The following is a 24,541-nucleotide window of genomic DNA, read 5'->3' as shown; positions in this document are numbered from 1 at the left end:
AAGGACATTCTTGGGGGGGAGGGGAGAGAGGGAGGAGGGCGGGAGGTGTCAGTGAAGGGCCGTAATAATCATATACATTGTATATTGACAAAATAAAAATTTTAAAAAAAAAAAAAAAAAAGGGTCTCTCCAAGACATGTTACAGTCAGACTGCAAAAACTCAAAGACAAAGAGAGAATCTTAAAAGCTGCAAGAGAGAAGTGGCAAGTCACCTATAAGGGAGCCCCAATCAGACTGAACATCAGATTTTTTTATCAGAAACCCTAAAAGCTAGAAAAGAATGGGATGATATACTCAAAATACCAAAAGACAAAAATTGCCAGCCAAGGATACCTTACCCAGCAAGGCTATCCTTCTGAAATGGACAAATAGTATATTTCTCAGACAAACAAACACTGCGGGAGTTCACTACCACACAATCAGTCTTACAAGTAATTCTCAAGGTAGTACTGGGTTTGATACCTGAAAAACAACCATCACTGCCATGAATACTCAAGAAAGAACAAAACTTATCAGTAAAACAAAAATGCTAACAATAAAGAAAAAAAATAGTTTATCTACCACCTGAAGAAAGCAACAAACACAGAAGACAAACAGAAAATCAGAAAGAAAGGAACAAAAGATACTTAAGACATCTAAACAAAAATCAATAAAATGCTAGGAATAAATCAACACCTTTCGGTAATAACTCTCAATGTAAAGGGATTAAATTCCCCACTCAAAAGACACAGACTGACAGACTGGATTAAAAAGAGGGACCCAACAATATGCTGCCTTCAAGAGACTCACCTTACCTGTAAAGACACACATAGACTAAGAGTGAAGGGATGGAAAAAGATATGCCATGCAAATAGAAATGAAAACGAGCTGGAGTAGCTATTCTTATATCAGATAAAATAGCCTTTAAGCAAAAACCATAAAAAGAGATAAAGAAGACCACTATATAATGGTAAAAGGATCTATCCATCAAGAAGACTTAACAATCATAAATACATATGCGCCCAATGTTGGAACAGGCAGATTTATAAAGCAAAAACTATTAGATCTAAATGAGACAGACACTAACACCATAAAAGCAGGGGACCTGAACACCCCACTCTCAACATTGGACAGATCATCTAGGCCAAAAATCAGTAGAGAAACACAAGATCTAAACAACACTTTAGACCAATTAGACTTGGCAAATATCTATAGATCATTCCATCCAACAACCTCAGAATATTCACTCTTCTCATCAGCTCATTGAACATTCTCCAGGATAGATCACATGTTAGTTTACAAAGCCACTCTCAACAAATCTAAAAAAATTGGAATTATTCCATGTATTTTTTTCAGATCACAATGGATTAAAATTAGAAATTGATAACGAATGAAACTCTGGAAACTAGACAAACACATGGAAATTAAACAACATTCTACTTTTTTTAAAAGATGACCGGTAAGGTGATCTTAACCCTTGACTTGGTGTTGTCAGCACCACGCTCTCCAAGTGAGCTAACCAGCCATCCCTATATAGGGATCTGAACCCGTGACCTTGGTGTTATCAGCACCGCACTCTCCCAAGTGAGCCACAGGCCAGCCCTAAACAACATTCTACTTAATGATATATGGGTCCAGGAAGAAATTAAACAGGAAATCAAAAAATTTCTTGAAACTAATGAAAATAATGACACATCATACCAAAATCTGTGGGACACTGCAAAAGCAGTACTATGGGGGAAATTTATTGCATTAAATGCTTACTTTAGAAGAATGGAAAGATGGCAAATAAACAACCTAATACTTCACCTTAAAGAACTAGAAAAACAAGAACAATCCAAACCCAAAGTTAGTAGACAAAAGAAATAATTAAGATCAGAGCAAAACTAATGAAATAGATACCCAAAAAAGATACAAAAGATCAATGAAACAAAAAGTTGGTTTTCCAAAAAGATAAATAAAATTGACAAACCTTGAGCAAGGCTAACTAAGAAAAGAAGAGTGAAGACCCAAATAACAAAAATTAGAAATGAAAAAGGTGATATTACAACTGATACCTCAGAAATAAAAGGAATCACTAAAGACTACTATAAACAACTATATGCCAACATATTTGAAAATCTGGAGGAAATGGACAAATTTTTGGACACATACAAACTACCAAAACTGAGCCAGAAAATATAGAAAATCTAAACAGACCAATAACTATAAAAGAAATTGAAGCTGTTATCAGAAGGCTCCCAACAAAGAAAAGCCCAAGACCAGATGGATTCACTGCAGAGTTCGACCAAACCTTCACAGAGAAACTGATCCCTATTCTCTACAAACTATTCCAAAAGATTGAAACAGAGGCCATTCTTCCAAACTCACTCTATGAGGCAAACATCACCCTGACACCAAAACCAGACAAAGATACACCAAAAATAGAAAACTACAGGCCAATATCCTTGATGAATATAGATGCAAAGTCCTCAATAAAATACTAACTAACAGAATATAGCAACACATACACAAAATTATACACCATGATCAAGTGGGATTCATTCCAGGGATGCAAGGTTGGTTCAACATATGCAAATCAATAAATGTGATACACCACATCAATAAAAGCAAAGACAAAAACCATATGATAATTTCTATAGATGCTGAAAAAGCATCTGACAAAATTCAACATTCATTCATGATAAAGACTCTCTACAAGTTAGGTATAGGTGGAAAGTATCCCAACACAATTAAAGCCATATATGATAAGACCACTGCCAATATCATCCCAAATGGGGAAATGCTGAAAGCTTTTTCCTTAAGAACAAGAACTAGACAAGGATGCCAACTCTCACCACTCCTATTCAACATAGTGTTGGAAGTACTAGCCAGAACAATCGAAGAAGAGATGAAAATAAAAGGCATCCAGATTGGAAAAGATGAAGTCGAAATGTCCCTGTTTGCAGATGACATGATCCTATATATTGAACAGCCTAAAGCCTCTACAAAAAAACTCTTAGAGTTGATAAATGATTTCATTAAAGTTGCAGGATACAAAATCAACACACAAAAATCAGTAGCATTTCTATACTCCAACAGTGAACATGCAGAAAAAGAAATCAAGAAAGCTAGCCCATTTATAATAGCCACCAAAAAAATAAAATACTTAGGAATAAAGTTAACCAAGGATGTGAAAAATCTCTATGAAGAGAACTACAAACCACTGTTCAGAGAAATTAAAGAGGACATAAGATAGAAAGATATCCCATGCTCTTGGATCAAAAGAATTAACATTGTGAAAATGTCCATATTACCCAAAGTGATCTACAGATTCAATACAATCCCCATCAAAATTCCAATGACATTTTTCTCTGAAATGGAAAAAACTATCCAGACATTTAGGGCCGGCCCGGTGGCGCACTGCTACAGTGTGCCGCTTGGGAGAGCGGTGGCCCTCCCGCCGAGGGTTCGGATCCCACATACAGACTGGTTCCCGCTCACTGGCTGAGCGAGGTGCGGGCGCGACGCCGAGAGTTGCGATCCGTTGCCGGACACGAAAAAAGACAAAAAAAAAAAAACTATCCAGACATTTATATGAAATAACAAAAGACCACTCATGGCCAAAGCAATCCTGAGCAAAAAAAAAAAAAAGCTGGAGGCATAACGCTACCTGACTTTAAACTATATTACAAAGCTATAATAATCAAAACAGCGTTGTACTGGCATAAAAACAGACACACGGATCAATGGAACAGAATAAAGAACCCAGAAATCAACCCATACACCTACAGCCACCTGATCTTTGACAAAGGCATCAAGTCTACGCACTGGGGAAGAGACTGCCTCTTCAGCAAATGGTGCTCGGAAAACTGGCTATTCATATGTAGGAGAATGAAACTAGACCTGTACCTCTAACCATATACCAAAATCAACTCAAAATGGATTAAAGAATTAAATACACATCCTGAAACAATAAAACTCCTTAAAGAAAACATAGGGAAATACTTCAGGAAGTAGGAGTGGGTACAGACTTCATGAATATGACCCCAAAAGCACAGGCAAAAAAAGAAAAAATAAACAAATGGGATTATATCAAACTGAAAAGCTTTTGCACAGCAAAAGAAACAATCAAAAGAGTGAAAAGACAACCAACAGAGTGGGAGAAAATATTTGCAAAACAAATATCTGACAAAGGATTAATATCCAGAATATACAAGGAACTCAAACAACTTCCCAGCAAAAAAACAAATAACCCAATTAAAAAATAGGCAAAGGAGCTGAATGGGCATTTCTCAAAGGAAGATATACAAATGGCCAACAGACACATGAAAAAATGCTCAACATCACTCAGCATTTGGGAAATGCAAATCAAAACCACTCTGAGATACCACCTGACTCCAGTTAGGATGGCTAATATCCAAAAGACTGAGAATGATAAATGGTGATGAGGTTTCAGAGAAAAAGGAATTCTCATACACTGTTGGGGGGACTATAAAATGGTGCAGCCTTTATGGAAAATGGTATGGAGGTTCCTCAAACAATTACGGATGGATCTACCATATGACCCAGCTATTCCATTGCTGGGAATATACCCAGAGGAATGGAAATCATCATGCCGAAGGGATACCTGTACTCCAATGTTTACTGAAGCACTATTTACAATAGCCAAGAGTTCGAACCAGCCCAAAAGTCCATCATCAGATGAGTGGATAAGGAAACTGTGATATATCTACACAGTTAGATAAATTCTACTCTGCTATAAAACAGAAGGGAATACTACCATTCGCAACAACATGGATGTACTTAGAAAATTATATTAAGTGAAACAAGTCAGGCACAGAAAGAGAAATACAAGTTCTCACTTATTTGTGGGAGCTAAAAATAAACAAACAGACACACAAACAAATAAAGGGTGCAGGGGGAAGAAGACAAAACAGTCACAATAATTCCTTGAATTTATTAAGACAAGTGAACAGATGTGATGTAGTAGGGGGGAGGAGAGAGAGTAGGAGGGAAAGAGGAACAGGTAAAGGGTCATGAAAATCAACTACAATGCATATTGAGAAGTTAAAATTAAAAACAAAAGAAAGGGGGCCGGCCCGTGGCTCACTCGGGAGAGTGCGGTGCTGATAACACCAAGGCCCCGGGTTCGGATCCCATATAGGGATGGCCGGTTCGCTCACTGGGTGAGCATGGTGCTGACAACACCAAGTCAAGGGTTAAGATCCCCTTACCGGTCATCTTTTAAAAAAAAAAAAAAAAAAGAAAAAAGAAAGAAAACTACAAATAAAGAGAGGGAGGCAATACAATACAAAAATGGCAAAAGATTGCAATAAGCACTGAAAAGGTACTCAAACCACATTAGTCACAAATAAAATGACAAAGTCTCTTCTACATTCTACTAGGAAAAAAGTTCTTAAATAATATTGTGTTAGGCACTGATAAGTGCTAAGAAGAAAAACAAAACGTGGTAGGGAAGTAGAGTGACAACTGAAAAGAGGACACTTTGCATAGATGGTCAGGAAAGGCCTGAGTGTCATTTACGCATTGAGAAAGCAGTATCTATAAGATAAAAAGAAACCGTTCTTTTTTTTTTTTTTTTTCCTTTTTTGTCTTTTTTCGTGACCGGTAACGGGATCGCAACCCTCAGTGTCGCGCCCGTACCGCGACCAGCAACGGGATTGCAACCCTCAATGTCGCGCCCACACCGCACTCAACCAGTGAGCGGACTGGTCTCTATATGGGATCCAAACCCTCGGCGGGAGCGCCACCGTGCTCCCAAGCGCCGCACTCTACCGAGTGCGCCACCGGGCCGGCCCAAAGAAACAGTTCTTTAACTAAGTTTTTATATTTAACATAAATTAAAAACAATCTATTCACTGAATTTTTTTTTTTTTAAGTAGAGAAAGATATGGAAGACTCCCAGGCTCAATTTCTCTGCTTACATATAAGAAAAAAATTTTCCCAAATCAAAATACACCTAAATATCTAAGAAAAAATGATCTATATAAAACAAAGATAGAAAAGCCTATCTGAAAATTCAAAGAGTGGATTAAAATTTAGAACAGACCTTTCACGGATTATACTTCAATATTTGACTGATAATTAAAAACACAGTTACAGTTCACAGATATTGCTTACCTTCTAGTGCCCAAATATGCATTTGGGCATCTGAAAAAACAGCCTGAATGGAGGCCTCTGGGTGCTACAAATAAAACAAAAACATTTAAGTAAGTGCCCCTGGGCAAAAACTCTATTATTTCATTTAATCAACTATGTAGACTATAACAAAAGATTCACAGCTGCCTCTCAAGAATTCAAATCTGAAATAAATTCTTTTTTTTTTTTCCTTTTTGTCTTTTTTACTGACCGGTAACGGGATCGCAACCCTCGGTGTCGTGCCCATACCGGGGACCGGCAACGGGATTGCAACCCTTGGCGCTGCGCCCGCACCGCGCTCAGCCAGTGAGCAGGAACCGGTCTTCACATGGGATCCGAACCCTCGGCGGGAGCGCCGCCACGCTCCCAAGTGGCGCACTCTCCAGTGCACCACTGGGCCGGCCCTGAAATAAATTCTTAAGTTTAACTTGATAATTCTTCACTTAACAACAATAAAGCATTCCGCCATCGACTTATTGTGTGTGTGCGACCCTTGCCAAGTCTCTAAATCTCTATGTTTCTCAGTTTCTCTTCTAAAATGAGTTACATGCTCAACCCACCTCAGAGGATTAGTACAGGTCACTTAAGAGAATGGCTACAAAAGCTCTTTTTAAAACAAAAGAACTGCCTAAATACATATTACCTCTCTTAAATCGTCTACCCTCAACCCCACTCCAAAAAAAAAAACCACCCAACATTCTTTAATATACAACAGTGGAGCAACAATTGGCCCATTTAAACAAATTCTGGCTTTGGTTATTCACCTAATGAAGCCTATTAAATACAACATAGTAAGCCTATTAAGTCACATTTCTCAAATCAAATAGCAGTGTCTACAACTCCTTATCATACAATAGATCCACTTGCAAAATCTGAATCAAAAGTAGCCGTTCAGGTCCAAGGAAAAAGGAGATCTTGGTCAGCATCTGCTCTGCCACTTATTGGCTATGTGTGTGCCCTTAGGCTAGCTACCTGACCTCTGAGCCTCAGGTTTCCTTATCTGTAAAATGAGGACAAAAAGACATCTCACAGGAATGCTACTAGAATTAAACGAGGGAACTTAAGTGAAAAGAACATGGCACACATAAGACACTCAAGGTGAGTTCTCTTCCCTTCCTTCTGAAACCAAGCACTAAAGTAAAACTTCAGACAACCCCTCTTCCTCTCGGTGGAAGATAAGACACCTTTCTCTAACAGAGAAGGCAGATTATTTTTTTTGGTAAAGGTAATTGCTAGTTGGGGGTATCTTCCTTTCCACTGTAGTGAAAAAGCAGTTTTAAGAAGCTGAAATGAGTCTGTTACGTATATCTATCAGGGCTGTTCAGATTTCCTTCCCCACAAGAATATGACTTCCAAAGAATAAAAATGAATAACAGATGCCAATGTAAAGTTTCACTTGAAGGCATTAATTGAGTGCAACATTAGCTAATACTGCAATATGTGCAGAAAAAGAGAAGATACATTTAAGAAACTAGAAACCTAAATTCTTTCCCCTACATTGGGGAAAGGTTTTGCTCATCAAAATATTAATCAATCGGGCCGGCCTGGTGGTGCACTCTGTAGAGTACGGCGCTTGGGAGCACGGCGACGCTCCCGCCGAGGGTTCGGATCCCATATAGAGACCGGTCCGCTCACTGGTTGAGCGCGGTGCGGGCACGACACTGAGGGTTGCGATCCCGTTACCGGTCACGAAAAAAGACAAAAAGGAAAAAAAAAAAAAAAAAGATTAATCAACACGCAACAGCTGTAGCCAGTGAAATCAGGAATGAATCTTTAGCTTCTGCAAATGAGATTTACTCTCCTTGGCAGCTGGAACAGCTGATAGACAAGTTGGAAAGTAATTTCATTTGCGGTCTGAATTACAATTTTTTATACATCACAAACTTAACATATGCAATCTAACTTAGTCATCTCTTTTTTGAATACTAAATTGGCCACAAAGATGTTAGCAAGACAATGAGCAATAAAGCATCAGATAGCTATGGATGTGCTCACTTGGCTAAGATCTAGGCAGCCGGAAGGAGTCAATGTTGCATATTAGCATAAAGCTGACAAGAGTCTCAGGAGGCCTCCTACAGAGCCTCAGGAAGCCACCCTTGAGATGAAATGTGTGTCTAGGGCAACTATTGCTAAAATGGACGTTCAACAAAGCTCTATGCAAAGCTGCCTGCAGTGCTAGTATTGAGCTATAAAATATTTACAAGTCAGATCCTATCTGGTACTTCATTTCATATTTCATTTCTTCTCCCCCAATCACCAATGCTATAACTACATATTCTTACCTTACTGAAAAAATACATGATCAGCACCCGTTTTGACAAGAAATTCTTAATCTGAGTTGGAAAAAAGGAAGAACAAACACATTTACATTTTTAATTTTACTCAAATATAATATTACACATTTCCAAGATCTTCCTGACACTAACTTGAAGGAAAAAATAAAACACCTCACATCTTGCAGAGAAAAAAGTAATATTTACAATTAACCACATGAGTAAATATGTTTGTAAAATAAACTGGATAACAAGATGGGCCATCTACCCTAAATTGTATTCCCAAGGACACAAGTTTAAGCCCCAAATTAGAGCCCTGCCATAATAAAAGGAATTCTAAGTGGTTCTGGTGATATTTTCTAAGACCATATTCTTTTTTAATTCTCTACAATTACCCTGACCTTTAACCTCTTAATACCAAAAATCCATGTTTCCCTTACAGAAAAAAAAAACAAAAAAACATGAAGTGGTTTTCTACTAGTTGACACTGACAAAGGAAAAAATGTTCTTAGTGTCAAGCTGAAAGCTAACCCAACTGAGTTGAAAGTGAATTTGCTCCTACCATACTCTCACCCAAAAGCTACATGACTAATCAGAGGAATGCTACAGGGAGCATGTTTCTAATTGCTGCACAAAAAGTGACTTGGCAGTACTTATGGCATATAGAGCCATATGCGACCCTGAAGTTTATAAATGCCTTTAACTCTTCTCTCTGTACTAATCGTTCATTCTATCAGCATACATTATGACTTTTCCCCATCTTAAAAAATAAAACCCTTCCCTGACCCCTCAACTCCCTCCAGCTAAAGTGCCCCATTTCTCTGCTCCACTTACAAAATTCCTTGAAAGATGTTTTTCGTTTATTTGTTTGTTTTACAGTCTCCAAAATTCCTCTCCCAATCTCTCCTAAACCCACACCTATCATACTTTCGTCCCCACTACTCTACCCAAGAGCTCACGTCAAGGACTCAGTGACCTCCACATTACTAGCTCAACAGTTAATTCTTAGTTTTTATCTCACGCTACCTATCAGCACCATCTGATACTCCCTCTTTCTTCTCCTTGAAACACTTTCTTTTCTTGGTTCTCTACTTAGCTCAATGGCTACTCCTCAGTCTCTTTTGCTATTTCTCCTCATCTCTCAGAGCACTGGAGGGTCCCAGTTCTTGTATCTCTCTGTATCTATACTCAAGAATTTGCATTGAGTCTCATGGCTTTAGATACTGTCTGCACGCTGATGACTGCCAAGTTTACATTTCTAACCCAGAACTTTCTCCTACACTCCAGGTACACGTCTAATTTCCTACTTAGTATTTTCACTTGGTTGTCTAGTAGGTATCTCAAAATTGGCATGTCCAAAATCAAACTCCTGATTTCCACACCTCACCTTTATCAAATCTCCTCCTCCAGAATCATCAGTAAATTGCAACTCAATAAACTGAAACTATATTATTCTAGATCCTCAGGCCAAAACCCTTAGTCAACAATGACTGTAATACACCACAACCAAACCATAAGCAAATCCTATTACATCTACCTTAAAATACATATCCAGTCTTTGATCATATTTTACAACCCCCACCACACTACTCTAGTCATAGCTAGATTACTGTTAGAGCCTTAACAGTCTCTCTGCTTCCATGCCTGCCCACCAAGAGTTTGGTCTCAACAGAGCCATTAGAGCAGCACTTTCAAAATTTAAGTTAAATTTTATCATTCTTGTGGGCAAAATCATACAGATGTCTATCTAACTCAGAGAAAAAGCCAGTCTTTACAACGGCTAATGGGCCCAGTGAGCCCTGAGTGTCTGCTACCTCTCTGACTTTATCACCCACCTACCACTCTCCCCTCACTCACTTTGCTCCAGCCACACTGGTGTCCACAGTGTTCCTCACAGAAGTCAGGCACACTCCCATCAAAGGGTTTTTGCATTTTGCTGCTCCCTGCCTTCCCTTCATGTCTCTGATCAAGTATCACCTTATCAATAAGTCTTCCCCTGAACACTCCACATAAAATAGTATTCTCTCCCCCAGGTACTCTGATTCCCTTACCTGCTCTATTTTTCTGTATAATACTTTAGACATATCAAATTTCTCCCCTTTTAAGCATATTTTTCTTATCTTGAACATGACCTATCAGGATGCATCTTACAGTCAATAGCATGTCATAATTTAAGACAACTTTTTTTTTCTTAAAAGTACATAAGTCTTACAATTAATGGCATTTTATATTCCAAAGAGATAAAGTATAATACATTTGCTTGCTCATCTATTTCCCTTCACTAGAATGTAAACATTATATGGAAAAGGACTGTTTTGTTTACTATTTTCCCATTGCCTAAAACTGCACCCTGCATATATTAAGAACTCAAATGTTTCTTAAATGAAAGAAGTCACAGATTAAAGGTATTTTATGAAGTTGAACCATATAAAATTGCAGTTTATAGAGCTCAAAACCAGTCAAATACTGGCAGTCTTATATGGGTCAGCTTAATACATGAAACATCCAAAAAAAAAAAACCTAATTCTATTTATTCCTGATGACTTACATGTGAGATCTTTAATGCTCTCAATGTTACATGCAAATATGAATCCTATAACCATACCATCCTACCTGTTCACGTTTATTCTGAATCCATGAATAAATCACACTGGGCTGTTTGACTGTCTTACCATCAACACTAATAGAGGTAGATGGAGAAGGATTAGAAAACTCAGTCATTTGCTGATCTATAAAAAAAAAAAAAAAGGTAAGAACTTAGGCTGTCTGATCCTCTGCAACTATGACGTTTCAAATTTTAGAAAATAAATAGTTCTCACCACAAGCAAAAGTCCATAATCTTGGCCCTCTTCTTACTAGCTGTGGACTTTGCAGTGAGCCATAGCAGGGATTTACATCAAAAATTCCAGCCATCCGATTCACTAGACTAGAGCCAAATGGAGTACCAGGGGAACTTGCAACATCAGGTGTAGAGAATTTTGAAGAAAGCAGTGATGTTTTAACTAATGGTGGCACTGAAGACCGAGGCATCTGGCTAGATTTTGTTGTCTGAAAAGTAGTTTCTTCTGTAAAAGAACAGACCCAGTGCTGAAGAGGCAACATGACCCAAGCAGGCTATCACAGACGTTCTCAAATGCTACACAACTCAATTTTTGTTTAACACATTTACCCAAGGTTCAGTAGATTGTTTTCATTTAGGTTTACATTCTCAAGATCCATATTTTACTACTGCAATTCAATGATCATTCAAAGAGCTTCATACATTTTTCTCAGTCAGACTAGTGTAGCCTCTCTTGTTTTTCCCCCTCCACAATTATCTCCATCTTCACAGTCAGCTTCTCTAACTCTAAGCTGTTTTGAATGAACTCATTAAGTTCACATTTTATTTTTAAATGGCAATAACTTTAATTATTGCATTAGAATCTGTCTAATTTTGATGCATGTTCCTATTGTAACGATTACTTGGCTAAACACACCAAATCTACATTGTGAAAATGTACAGGAAAAAAGTGCTAACCTTATCCCATTTTCCCCAAAGTTCTTTAAGTTACTAAAAGTCACATCAAAGACTAATTTGCCCAGGATATCTATAAATCTGACCCTACATATCTGACCTGTAAACGGCGTCTTTACAAATTATTTTATAACTCCACCAATTTAGTTAGAGTCTATTGTACCAAAAAAAGGAATTTTCCTGCCACTCCAGCACAAAGCACAAAGACAAATAAACTGCAATAGGAGTCTATCTTCTTAATAAAGTTACTGTAAGAAATAAAACACTCAAAGTACCAAATTTTTATTAAATGAAGTTTAAAGGGCTAGTGGAAATTAGAAATCTTTGAGGAATCAATTTAAAAATTAAGACTGGAGTTTTTAAGAGTATTACAATTATTCCTCAAAATTGGAGGTAAAACTGTCACTGAGTGATAGAATATGACAATTTAAAATATGAAATCTCCATGTCTGGCCAGACCCATGATCCACCCAACCGAGGATTACAACGATCTTTCTAAAATGCTAACTTGATATAACTAGCCTATTCGAAATTCTCCAAAGTTTCCATATCCCTATGAAATACAATGTACTTTTCTTTGTAGCATACAAGGCCTCCTTTCATTATCAAACATTGTCTTTCCCATTCAGACTCCTTTCTGACAGATTTCCTTTCAGCAATAATATTATTTTGTCATTATTTGTGTGCCTTCCACTGAAAGGTCAGTTCCAAATGTGTTTTTTTCATGTGTGATTTTCTGGCGTCAAGCACACTGCTTGGTATATAGTAGGCATTCAATAAATATTTGTTGAATAAATTAATGCTTATCTGAAAGTTGATAACATCCGAAACACTCCAGAAATCTTTTAAAATCTGACATTCATAAACTTATTTAAATAATTTTTCATTTGTAATCTATTTGTTTTTGGGCCATGACCAGTCCCTTCAGAGTAATGACTTCAAAATTACAAACAAGTTTACTTTGGTCTATATGGTAATTTTTAAATATTAAGATTAGTTGCCAACATTTAAAAAGTAGAAGATTTCACCTAAAATTTTTTTAGATTTCAGGCTTCTCTTTTAAAAAAAAAAACACACAACTAGAAGTTCAGATACTGGGTCCAAAATCCTACATGGTTGGTTAGAGCATGGTGCTGATAATACCAAGGTCAAGGATTCAGATCCCCTTTTTTTTTTTTTTTCTTTTTTTGTCTCTTTTTTCGTGACCGGCAACGGATCGCAACCCTCAGTGTCGCGCCCGTACCGGACCGGGACCGACAACAGGATCGCAACCCTCGGTGTTGCGCCCGCACCTCGCTCAGCCAGTGAGCGGCCGGTCTGTATGTGGGATCCGAACCCTCGGCGGGAGCGCCGCCACGCTCCCAAGTGGCACACTGTAGCAGTGCGCCACCGGGCCGGCCCCAGATCCCCTTATCAGTCAGCTGCAAAAAAGAAAAAACAAAAACAAAACCACAGGGCCGGCCCGGTGGCGCACTGCTACAGTGCGCCGCTTGGGAGCGCGGTGGCGCTCCCGCCGAGGGTTCGGATCCCACATACAGACCGGCCGCTCACTGGCTGAGCGAGGTGCGGGCGCAACGCCGAGGGTTGCGATCCCGTTGCCTGTCCCGGTCCGGTACGGGCGCGACACTGAGGGTTCCGATCCGTTGCCAGTCACGAAAAAAAAAGACAAAAAGGAAAAAAAAAAAAACCCCAAATTCTCACTTGGGAACAACGGAGTAAAGCTACCCCATCTGTCCTTCATATGAAGCCTGTGCTCTCAGGTAGACCACTGTCCTCATCCAGCCAGTTTCACCCACACTCATTAAATGCCTGGTATCTGAACATTAAGTCCTTTCATCAGACTTACATTCAAATATCTTCTTTCTACTTAAGGGATTTGGTGAATGGCAGAGGTTCCTCCACCTGCACTTCTCCCTTTCAGCTTACAGCTTTCAAAAGGAAAGGGGTATTAACATTATATTGGGCTATCTTGAAACAGTGAGGGTGATGCACCACTCTCAAATCACTCAGTCATTTCAGTTGCTCTTCTCTGGACCAGCAACTTTTTGTCTGGGATACTGCAACCAGAACATCATACAATATTACCTGTAAGGAATCCCCTGGCTTTGGTAAGCGAGGCTTTCTGGTAGGCTGAAGTCTTCCATTTGATGACCAACATTTTGTCAGCCTTTTACTACCACCACCACCACAACAATTTTTTTTTATTTCAAAGATGAAAAATTGTATGTATTTATGGTATAAATTGTGATGTTTGGACTTAATTTTTTCAATCTACAATGATACCCAGATCTTTTTCTTGGTTCAGTACAATATCCCATATGTTGAACAATTTTCCCTAAAAATGTACACCTCATATTCACATAAGTATCCTCAGATTAACTACTGTCACCTTTCTTAGGAAATAAAATGTAAATGCTTTCCCCTCCTTAATAGTACTAGGAGTTACCTGGAGAATTCAATTTCCTAGGTTCCACTAGGTATGATGAAGACACTCTCCCATTTGTAGCAGCAGCTTCTTGGTAGAGAACCAGTTTCTGAGTCATATCATTTAAAAGATTCAAACACTCCCTAGAAATGGCTGTCCAATTGTGAGGATGTCCACCTACAAGATCCAAACACCAGCTTTAAAATGTAGATAATCTTATAATCTCCACTCACAGAAGGGAAAAAAAATCAATAATAAATGCTACATTACACTTTGTTTTCAGGCCCACTTTTCTAAGTTAAGCTACTATTTATATTATACAATCTAACAGACAGCAGGCATTCAATAAATATTTGGAAGAATTTTCCTAAAAGTGTCAAGCAAAAACTTGCTATTTTACAATAAAAAACCCCTCCAATTGATCGCTAAAATAAAGCCAAACACTAAGTCATGGTTTGAGTATGAGAGAGCAGGGTTACTTCACTAACGGTATTGAACAGACTGCTGAGACTATAAACAAAGAATTAAGACAATGAACACTAGGATGTCCGATGAGATGCAGCCCATGGTCCCCAATGACCTCTAAACTGTTGTGTCTGACACACTGTGCTTTCTTGCATTTTCATTCATAAAGTAGCCACTATTTGCTATTACATCTGTAGGAATGACTTATTATTTGATAATAATCATACCTTACACTTGCAGAGTTTACCTATCTGCTATCTAATTATTAAACTTAAACTACTATGATCCCCATTCCTTTAAAAATTCCCTTACTTCTTATTATCTTTTGATTTTCTAAGACCTTTGTCTCGTAGAGTTATCATGCAAAAATTAAACATGCTCCGTTAATGTGTTGAGAACAGAAGTCCAACAAAATCTGGTTTCTCCCTCCTGTGTACCAAGTGATCATTCTGTCTCCACTCAGATCTCTGCTTAACATTTCTCCCATTTACAAGTCAAGAGGAATACCACTTAACCTGCAGACAAACACACATGAAAATACTCTATCAGTAGGCCTCAGAATGTTTTGTATTGCTGTAACTCGGGATCACTATGAAATGTGTAACAGTCCAGTTAAATTTTAATAATATGTCTAGAATGCAGGTTCTCTGTCAGAGCACATGCCACCATGTTACAGTTTACTTGACTCTCTGGCAAAAATATTTCACGTAGGGCCGGCCCGGTGGCGCACTGCGCTAGTGCGCCGCTTGGGAAGCGCGGCTGCGCTCCCGCCGAGGGTTCGGATCCCGCATACAGACCGGTTCCTGCTCACTGGCTGAGCGAGGCGCGGGGGCAACACCGAGGGTTGCGATCCCGTTGCCGGTCCCGGTCCGGTACGGGGGCAACACTGAGGGTTGCGATCCGTTGCCGGACATGGAAAAAGACAAAAAAAAAAAAAAAAAAAAAATTTCACGTATAAGAATTCCTAAGTTAACCCAAGACTGACAGAAAAGTATTGGTATAGTTACTTTTCCATAGTATCACCTCTGGATTTCTCATGCTACTAAAAGGAGAGGGGTTCCAATCAACATATTTCTGTATAACTGAATTTCATTTCCATATAACATTTAACTATAAAAGGTTTATTTTACAATTTGGGACTTGGCAAGTTTGGCAAAATAATGAGGAGCTGATTAGAAAGAAGATAAAAAGCTACCCAGATTCTCTGTTCCCCACATTTTTCCTCTAGGAACAAGGCAGAGCACTGGCAAAATCACAGTCTTGAACAGCTTGGTAAGTAACAGTGGAGAAATGTTTCTGAGTTGCCATAGGCATCCTTGGGTCACCATCTAAACTAGTTCCTTCTTTTTTTTTATAGGAAGGCAGAGTAGCGTAGCAGGAGAAGGGAGCTCTGTACTTATTAGAGTCAAATGACAGAATTATTTCAATTCTTTTTTTTTTCCTTTTTGTCTTTTTTCGTGACTGGTAACGGGATCGCAACCCTCGGTGTCGTGCCAGTACCGCGACCGGCAACGGGATCGCAACCCTCGGTGTCGCGCCCGTACCGCACTCAACCAGTGAGCGGACCGGTCTCTATATGGGATCCGAACCCTCGGCGGGAGCGCCGCCACACTCCCAAGCGCTGCACTCTATCGAGTGCGCCACCGGGCCAGCCCGAATTATTTCAATTCTGACATTAACTTTATTTAAGCCACTTACTCTCTCTGAGATTTAGACCGCCCAGCTAGGGATCAGACCATCTGATTTTTAAGACCCCCTGTCATATTAAAACTTCGAGGATGCTTAAGCTGTGCAAAATTGTCCTTTAAAACTGTCGATCTACTGCACCGTTCCTTCAGGTTAAGAGAATGAAGAAACTAAATGAAAAAAATCTTTAAAATATTTTTCCTGGCAACAAATTCTACCCATAGCAATGCAAACTCTTAAGTTGTATAAAATTTAAGTCAGGGCTGGCCAGTTAGCTCAGCTCGTTAGAATGCAGACTTGTAAAACCTAGGTCAAGGATTTGGATTCCCACACTGGCCAGCCACCCCCAAAAAAAAAAAAGAAATTAATCAATACTTCATTTAATGGACTAACTAATGTGTGATATTTTATTAAATAAACCTCTGTCACCAAAAACTTTAAGGGGAGCACATTCTGCACATACATGCTTCATCAGGTCTATTACTTCTAGCAATACCTGGTTGGCTAAGGCTAAAAACTTCTTGTCTTCGTGAAGGAGAATATTGAGAAAGCAACATCAGGTCTTGCAAGGCTAAATACTAAAAGGAAAAAAAAAACTCATTATTTAATGTTTTTACCCTCCACACAAAATCTTATTTATGAATTGGGCCCATCATCATATATCCAAGGGGAAATTAGTTGCATGTTTTCATGAAAGAAATAATATTTCAGAACCATAACCTTCCTTTCTAGACTTCCAGAACTTTCCTGCCTCTACCCTCCCTATCCACTGTAGGCTCCATCTATAAGGAATGACAGAACCTCTCTGTTTTTTCATTCCTCTGTGGTGGGAAACTTAAAACATCACTTCCTCCTGGAATGTTCCCTGGCCTCCCTCACACAAACATACATTTGCATGGCTCTTAACTGTGGCATGTAAAATAATGTATTATAACTGCCTGTTCATTTGTTTTCTCTAGTTCTACCCATCAAACTGTGAGGCCACAACAACAGGGACAACATCTTGCTTGCTACCAGATCCAAAGAGGAGACACAACATCTGTTGTTCTTTTTCACTGAAAATCTTCATTTTTTTCCCCTGGCATACCTCTTTACTCATCCTTCAAGATATCATCCCTTCTGTAAAGCTTTCTTGTACTGATCCCAAGCAGAATAAGTGGTCCTACTGCACTTGCCATAGTAAATGTTAATTATTTCATGTGTCTGCCTTTTCTATTAGGCTGTGCTATATCTTTTTCATCATTCTACCCCAAGCAACTAGCAGTAACTGACACCTTCCCACTAAATAAGGATTTGGTAAACAACCAAATGAGTTACTGATATTTTTAAGTTTATATAACATATTAGTCATAATTGATATTTAAAGGTAATTAGGACCTCGGTGGTTCATTTTCTTGTTTATAACTTCTCTAGAGTGTGATCAAAACTCTGGGTTCTACTTTCTTTCGATTCATTGTAAAGTACCATACCTTTTAACATGATAACACATATTATAGATCCATTTCAAATTTTCAAATTGTGATTTGAATCAAAACAATTTATACTCAATTAGCTTGATTTATAAACTTATTACAGCCTCTTTAAACTCTTTTGATGCTAATGCCCATAGCTGGATATGCATTATGCTGAGAAATATTTTTGTATCTTTCCTGGGCAGAGAATTAGCTAGCTTGTACACATACACTGCACTACACGCTAGCACTTCAGTCAATTGGAATGAAAACTAAAAAAAATAAACAGCATTAGCAAATAGGTAATTTTTATAATACCAGTACTAGAATATTCTAGGCCCTCAAAAATATATCTAAATAAATATGCTAAATATTAAGTTCATTCTGTAAGGTAAATTAGAGAAGGCTGTGTAAAGATACAAAATGCACAGTTCTGGTACCTTTATGATGAGAGGAGGATTGCTGTTTAAAACTTTTGGGAGGCATTCATCTGATTCTTCTGCAAATGGTGGTTGAACAGGGAACACATGAGCCTATCAAATATAATCAAATATAAAGACTATGACAATGATTATTTTCATGACTTTGTTATATTCAGTAAGTAAGCCCTAAATGAAATTACCATAAAAGGAGACAATACAACCAAATTAAGATCTTTAGTGCTCCTTGCAAAAACAGGTTACATTAAAGTAATATAAACCCAAACACACCATTTAAAAAAATGTTACTGTCCCAATTTTAAGATACCGGCTTCCAATAATAGAAACAAGTTTCAGAAACTAGGATTCTTTCAAACCACTGAAGAAAAAAACCTACAGAGATACTAAAATGAAACAAACACATATATTCTAATACAAACACTTGGATGATAAAAGCAATGTAATTCTTTTTTTTTTTTTTTTTTTAAAGATGACCGGTAAGGGGATCTTAACCCTTGACTTGGTGTTGTCAGCACCACGCTCAGCCAGTGAGCAAACCAGCCATCCATATATGGGATCCGAACCCGGGGCCTTGGTGTTATCAGCACCACACTCTCCCGAGTGAGCCACGGGCCGGCCCAAGCAATGTAATTCTTATTCACTTAAGATTTTTTGTGGATATTACCCAGAAGATCGTCTCAATTTTCAAAATAATTTCTTCAATATAAATTTTAAAACTTTCCTTCAAAAAACAAACATTTGATTGCCATATATTTAAATATTTTTATAGTATCTATGTCAGTAGCATGTAAAGTTAATTTAAAATTCAGGACCACTTAGTAGGTACTCAACAGAGAAGTAGAAGCCTCTGGAAAAGAACTAGACTGTAAATAAAACATAGTAAGTACCATTGGTAGTCCATTCAGTTTAATTTCCAAAAATTAAGTAATACCAACACTGTTCCTCAGAAAAAAAAACCAAAGTAAAACAAACAAACAAAAAAAAAACCAAAGCAAATGATGGTTATAAATAATATGCCCTTAGTAAAGTCTCAGAAGAAAGATCAAAAACCAACTTATTGAAATGTTTTTGGGCATAGCACCCTGATCAGTGCTCTACTAAAAATCAATTTGTGCATTCTAAAACACATAATATTAACAAAAAACTCAATACTAACCTCTGTGGCATAGATTTTGAAGAGTATCCATGAGATGTACCAAGTCATCAGTAGAAAGACACCACATAGCCACACATGGTAGAGTAATGAGAGACTCAAAAGGCCACTCACAGTATCAAGAGGCCTATGAAATTGCCTATGAAAGCAGAAATTACTATTTAATCCTACGGGAAAAATATAACCTAAGCATTTAACAGACTTGGAGAAACAAATAAATACTATTTCTAAATAATAATGCTGACAGACACCTCTCCTTTTGTACCCTTATAGGGTTCTTTCCCTAACACCTCCTAACAAGGTACACAGGGAGCTGTAAAGGAAGCATCGACCTAAATTGGCACTACAGTTTCTTGTGTTCCAAGTCTTCACTGACATTTACTATGGATGAAGAATGAACCCAGCCCATAAGCCTAACTACTAGAAGCTGGGTGAAAGTTATCATTGTTGCTTTGTAGTTTAATGCTTTGTAGTTTAATACTCTATAAACAGTTTTACAGTGGTTAAAAGCACATGCTACTAAAATAATGATTTTTACTTTTAAAACAATTTAAGAAACTCTGTTAGAATGCTAAATAAAGCTAATGTTACCATCTTACCAAAACCTTGAATAGATCGATTAAGTCATAATCCTAAAATCACACAACTAGCAATTGTGAAAACCAGGATTTGAACCTCTGACTCTGCCATTTATAAGTGTTAAGATTAGGTTAAATCACTCAACCTACCCCACCCTCAGTTTCTTAACCAATATAATATTGGCATAATCTCTTCATTCTTCCTTTTAGGGCTATTACAAGATTTAAAACAGCTTACATTAGGAGTACCCAGCACAGTGCTTGACATCAACTGGGGGATCAATATATAATGAAATTATTTTTAACTTTTAATATTTAACTGAGGGCCTGACATACATGATGGACAGAATATCAGGCACTCAGCCATACAGACAAAACATTTTTTGACTAAAAGGAGGAAAAAAGTATCATGTTAAATTTCTATCAAATATTTTTTCTCTTTCCATCTGACCCAGTTTAAAATCTGGGCTAACATAATAAATGACCCACACATTTGGTTTCATACCTAGCAATTAAGCACAAGACAAAACTAAATTTTACCTAGGAACTTTTAAAAGTAAGGAATTGAAATCTACATCATAGAAATCACAATACCTCTTAAATATCCACATATGCCAATATTCCCACTCCCCAAAACTGATATTAGTGAATTCCATATATGATACATAAAAGTCTCACAGTGGAATAACCAATAATTAAAAGAACACTGAGAGAAACTGACATTTATCCAGCAAATATTGATCAAACCTGCAAAATATGTGGGGGATAACTAGAACAATACATCTCAGGGCTGCCACTCAGTTGACACTGTGTCCTTCAACTGGTTACTTGACCTTTCTCAATTTTGGTTTTCTCATAGGCAAAATGAGAATAATGCCACAGCATGGTTAAAGCATGGCGCTGATAACAAACACCAAGGTCCAGGGTTCGCGCCCTGTACTGACCAAACATCAGAAAAAAGAAGAAAGCCACAGCATTGGTGTGTACCACAAGATACCACAGAATGAATGTTGAGGGAAAACAAGAGAGGCATGGTTCATGCAACTCAAGAAGTATACTTTTGTATAGTATAAAAGCTATATCTAACAAAAAAAGAATGAATTATTGTTTACTTTTGGGAAGAGGAACTAGGTGACTGGAGACAGGGGCAGTAGGTGTCTTCTTCACTGCATACACTTTATATACCTTTGGAACTTTAAACTATGTAACCTATGTGTACAATGAATAAATGAGTACAATTTTCAAAAAAATGTTTAAAGGCTAAATCTAAACATGTGGAAAGTAGCAAACACCTAAGGGATGGAAACAGAGTTAAAATTAGACTTTTTATATATCACTTACTCATCTATGTGAAGATCCATAGCAGTGCTAATCCAAGCTTTGGGAATATGGCCTGAGGGGGAAAAATACCAAGCTATGAACACGAAAGGTTAATAAAGTAAATCTCAATCATGCTTTAGAATATGAGGTCATAGAGCACAGCCTTGTAACACCAACGTCAAGAGTCTGGTTCCCCACTAAGAAAAAAAAACAGGGCTATAGGACATGAGGTCAATGATATGACCAAGTAAACACCAAGACCTCAGTAAAAATGCTAGAATGTTTAAGTAGGAATGAGTAGGAAAAGAAAATAATTTCTAAATATAGTCCTTGCTTTGCACGGTCCTGATATATACCTATTTGTTACCATGGTTTAGTTAAAAAATGCCAGTCCCCCAACAACACAGTTCAAATTTCAGTTACCATGGTATATTAACCAAAAAAAATAATAATAATAACTGCAAGCAACTGCATATAGCAAGCACTTCTAGCTTTTTAGTACACAAATCAATATGTAGATAACAGACGCACACCATGATCTGTGACCAATCCTGTTACTTCTCTCAGTCTGCTGGTGACTGGTCACTTGCATCCGTTACTCAGTTCAGGCACAAAGAGCAAAGCACATAGCTGTGTTGTCTCCTTGTCTCCCATGATAAATCTACATGACATTTTACAAAAATGAATAGCTGAAAGAAGAAACTGGCCAAAAATGTTCAAAGCACAGCAAAGAAATGAAAAGTGATACTGCTGGAAATGAAATTTGAATACAATATAAATGGAGTTATAGAAAAAAAGAGCTGACGATGGGAATGTTGACACAGCCACTATGTCAGCCAAAGGCACATCTCTAGGGGAAGAGCCAGGCTGATTGTAGTAATGAAGTATTAACATCAGAATGACAAGAGCTATATAGAAAAATGGATTATATAAACTACAAGTGAAAAAAGTAAACAACAGGATGGCTTATACAGTGAGGACAGTTCAGTAAAATTATATCCATGGAAAAAAGTAGGATCAGAAAAAGTCTAAAAACAGTACTTTTGAATGTTGGATTTTGTTTATATTATGAAGTGTTGCAGATGAGATTCATGTTATACCTGTACTGCTCATTATACTAAATAAACTACATTTTTGTGCTTAAAATTCATGTTAGGGCCGGCCCCGTGGTGCACTCGGGAGAGTGCAGCGCTTGGGAGCGCAGCGGTGCTCCCGCCACGGGTTCGGATCCTATATAAGGATGGCTGGTGCACTCACTGGCTGAGCACGGTGCGGGTGACACCAAGCCAAGGGTTGTGATCCCTTACCAGTCACAAAAAAAGACAAAAAAAAAAGGGGCCGGCCCGGTGGCGCACTGCTGTAGTGTGCCGCTTGGGAAGCATGGCGGCGCTCCCGCCGAGGGTTCGGATCCCACATACAAACCGGTTCCCGCTCACTGGCTGAGCGGTGCGCAGGAGCAACACCGAGGGTTGCGATCCCGTTGCCGGTCCCGGTCCGGTACGGGCGCGACACTGAGGGTTGCAATCCGTTGCCGGACACGGAAAAAAAGACAAAAAAAAAAAAAAAAAATTCATGTTAATAAATTCTACAAGGTTCTCCTACCAACAGGATATTCCTATTGAATTAGTATCAAGTCACGAACTTATAAAAAGGCGTATGTTATTTTTAGATAAGAGTAATGACCAAATGATGCACAATATTTTCTTTTTTTAAAAGAATACATTTTTTAATGTGGTTTAAAAACAAAACAAAAAGTTTACCATCTTAATCACTTTTAATTGTACAGCAGTGTTAACTATATGCACGTTGTTGTGCGACAGATCTCTAGAACTTTTTCATCTTGCATTACTGAAATTGTATACCCACAGAAAAACTCATCCCCTTTTCCCCATCTCCCAAGCCCCTAGCAACCACCATTCTACTTTCTATTTCTAAGAATTTAACTACTTTAGATACCACATACAAGTGGAATCATGAAGAATTTGTCTTTTTGTGACTCAGTTATTTCAGTTAGCATAATGTCCTCAAGCTTTATCCATGTTGTAGCACATGACAAGATTTCCTTCTTTTTTTTTTTTGTCTTTTTCCGTGTCCGGCAACGGATCGCAACCCTCAGTGTCGCCCCCGTACCGGACCGGGACCGGCAACGGGATCGCAACCCTTGGTGCTGCTCCCGCGCCTCGCTCAGCCAGTTAGCGGGAACCGGGCTGTATGTGGGATCCGAACCCTCGGCGGGAGCGCCGCTACACTTCCCAAGCGGCGCACTATAGCAGTGCGCCACCGGGCCGGCCCAGATTTCCTTCTTTTTAAAGGCTGAATAATATTTCATTATATATATCAATCACATTTTCTTAATATTTTCCTTTAAATAAATATTCTGATGATTTAAACAATCAGTTTGGCTAATCACATACCTACAACTGTAGAAAACATACAAACATAATCAAGAATGATTTTGTAGCTGACATTTCTTGAGATACAAGCTAATACATACACTGTATCAAAAAGCAGAAATTCTTACCAAGAAAATAATACACAATGCAGAAATTTCTAATCAGGAACAGTGATTCCACACAACTATGTTTAACTAGTAATAGTAGAGATCTTCTAAAGCGCAAGAACTTGTATTGCTGTGGAAAAAAAGAAAAACAGGATAAAATGACACATCCAATTCAAATGACATATTCCACACCATTATAAAGCAAGCACTTAACTATAACAGCTGACATATAAAACATAATCACTGTACAAAAAGACAAAGATTATTCCAGAGGCAAGAAATCAACTATTTCTGATGTTAAAATATTTAATATTTGTATTATACAACATCTTACTGATATAAGATCAGAAATAAGAAAATTAGCAATATCGGGGCTGGCCCGGTGGTGCACTGCTACAGTGCGCCACTTAGGAAGTGCGGCAGCGCTCCCGCCGAGGGTTCGGATCCCACATACAGACCGGTTCCCGCTCACTGGCTGAGCGAGGTGCGGGGGCAACACCAAGGGTTGCAATCCCGTTGCCGGTCCCGGTCCGGTACGGGCGCGACACTGAGGGTTGCGATCCGTTGCCGGTCACGAAAAAAGACAAAAAAAGGAAAAAAAAAAAAAAAGAAAATT

General features: G+C 38.2%; 1 protein-coding gene across 1 annotated transcript in view; it reads right to left on the bottom strand.

Annotated features, from left to right (window-relative positions):
- Positions 1-6,102: 6,102 nt before the first annotated feature.
- The window catches only part of NDC1 (NDC1 transmembrane nucleoporin), a gene marked incomplete at its 3' end in the record, with an annotated part of 35,449 nt that continues 17,010 nt past the window's right edge, over positions 6,103-24,541 (bottom strand). The window contains exons 6-15 of the mRNA XM_008581874.1: positions 23,947-24,055; positions 21,447-21,498; positions 19,531-19,666; positions 18,375-18,467; positions 16,980-17,061; positions 14,354-14,509; positions 11,213-11,458; positions 11,007-11,122; positions 8,403-8,453; positions 6,103-6,166 (exon numbers count right to left, since the gene is read on the bottom strand). Coding sequence (XP_008580096.1) covers positions 6,103-6,166; positions 8,403-8,453; positions 11,007-11,122; positions 11,213-11,458; positions 14,354-14,509; positions 16,980-17,061; positions 18,375-18,467; positions 19,531-19,666; positions 21,447-21,498; positions 23,947-24,055 — 1,105 coding nt within the window. The remainder of the gene's footprint in view (positions 6,167-8,402; positions 8,454-11,006; positions 11,123-11,212; positions 11,459-14,353; positions 14,510-16,979; positions 17,062-18,374; positions 18,468-19,530; positions 19,667-21,446; positions 21,499-23,946; positions 24,056-24,541) is intronic.

The sequence above is a fragment of the Galeopterus variegatus genome, unplaced genomic scaffold, assembly GCF_000696425.1.
Source record: "Galeopterus variegatus unplaced genomic scaffold, G_variegatus-3.0.2 Scaffold2480, whole genome shotgun sequence".
Lineage (NCBI taxonomy): Eukaryota > Metazoa > Chordata > Mammalia > Dermoptera > Cynocephalidae > Galeopterus > Galeopterus variegatus.
Note: the sequence above shows the minus strand (reverse complement) of the source record. Positions and strands in the feature narration are given on the sequence as shown.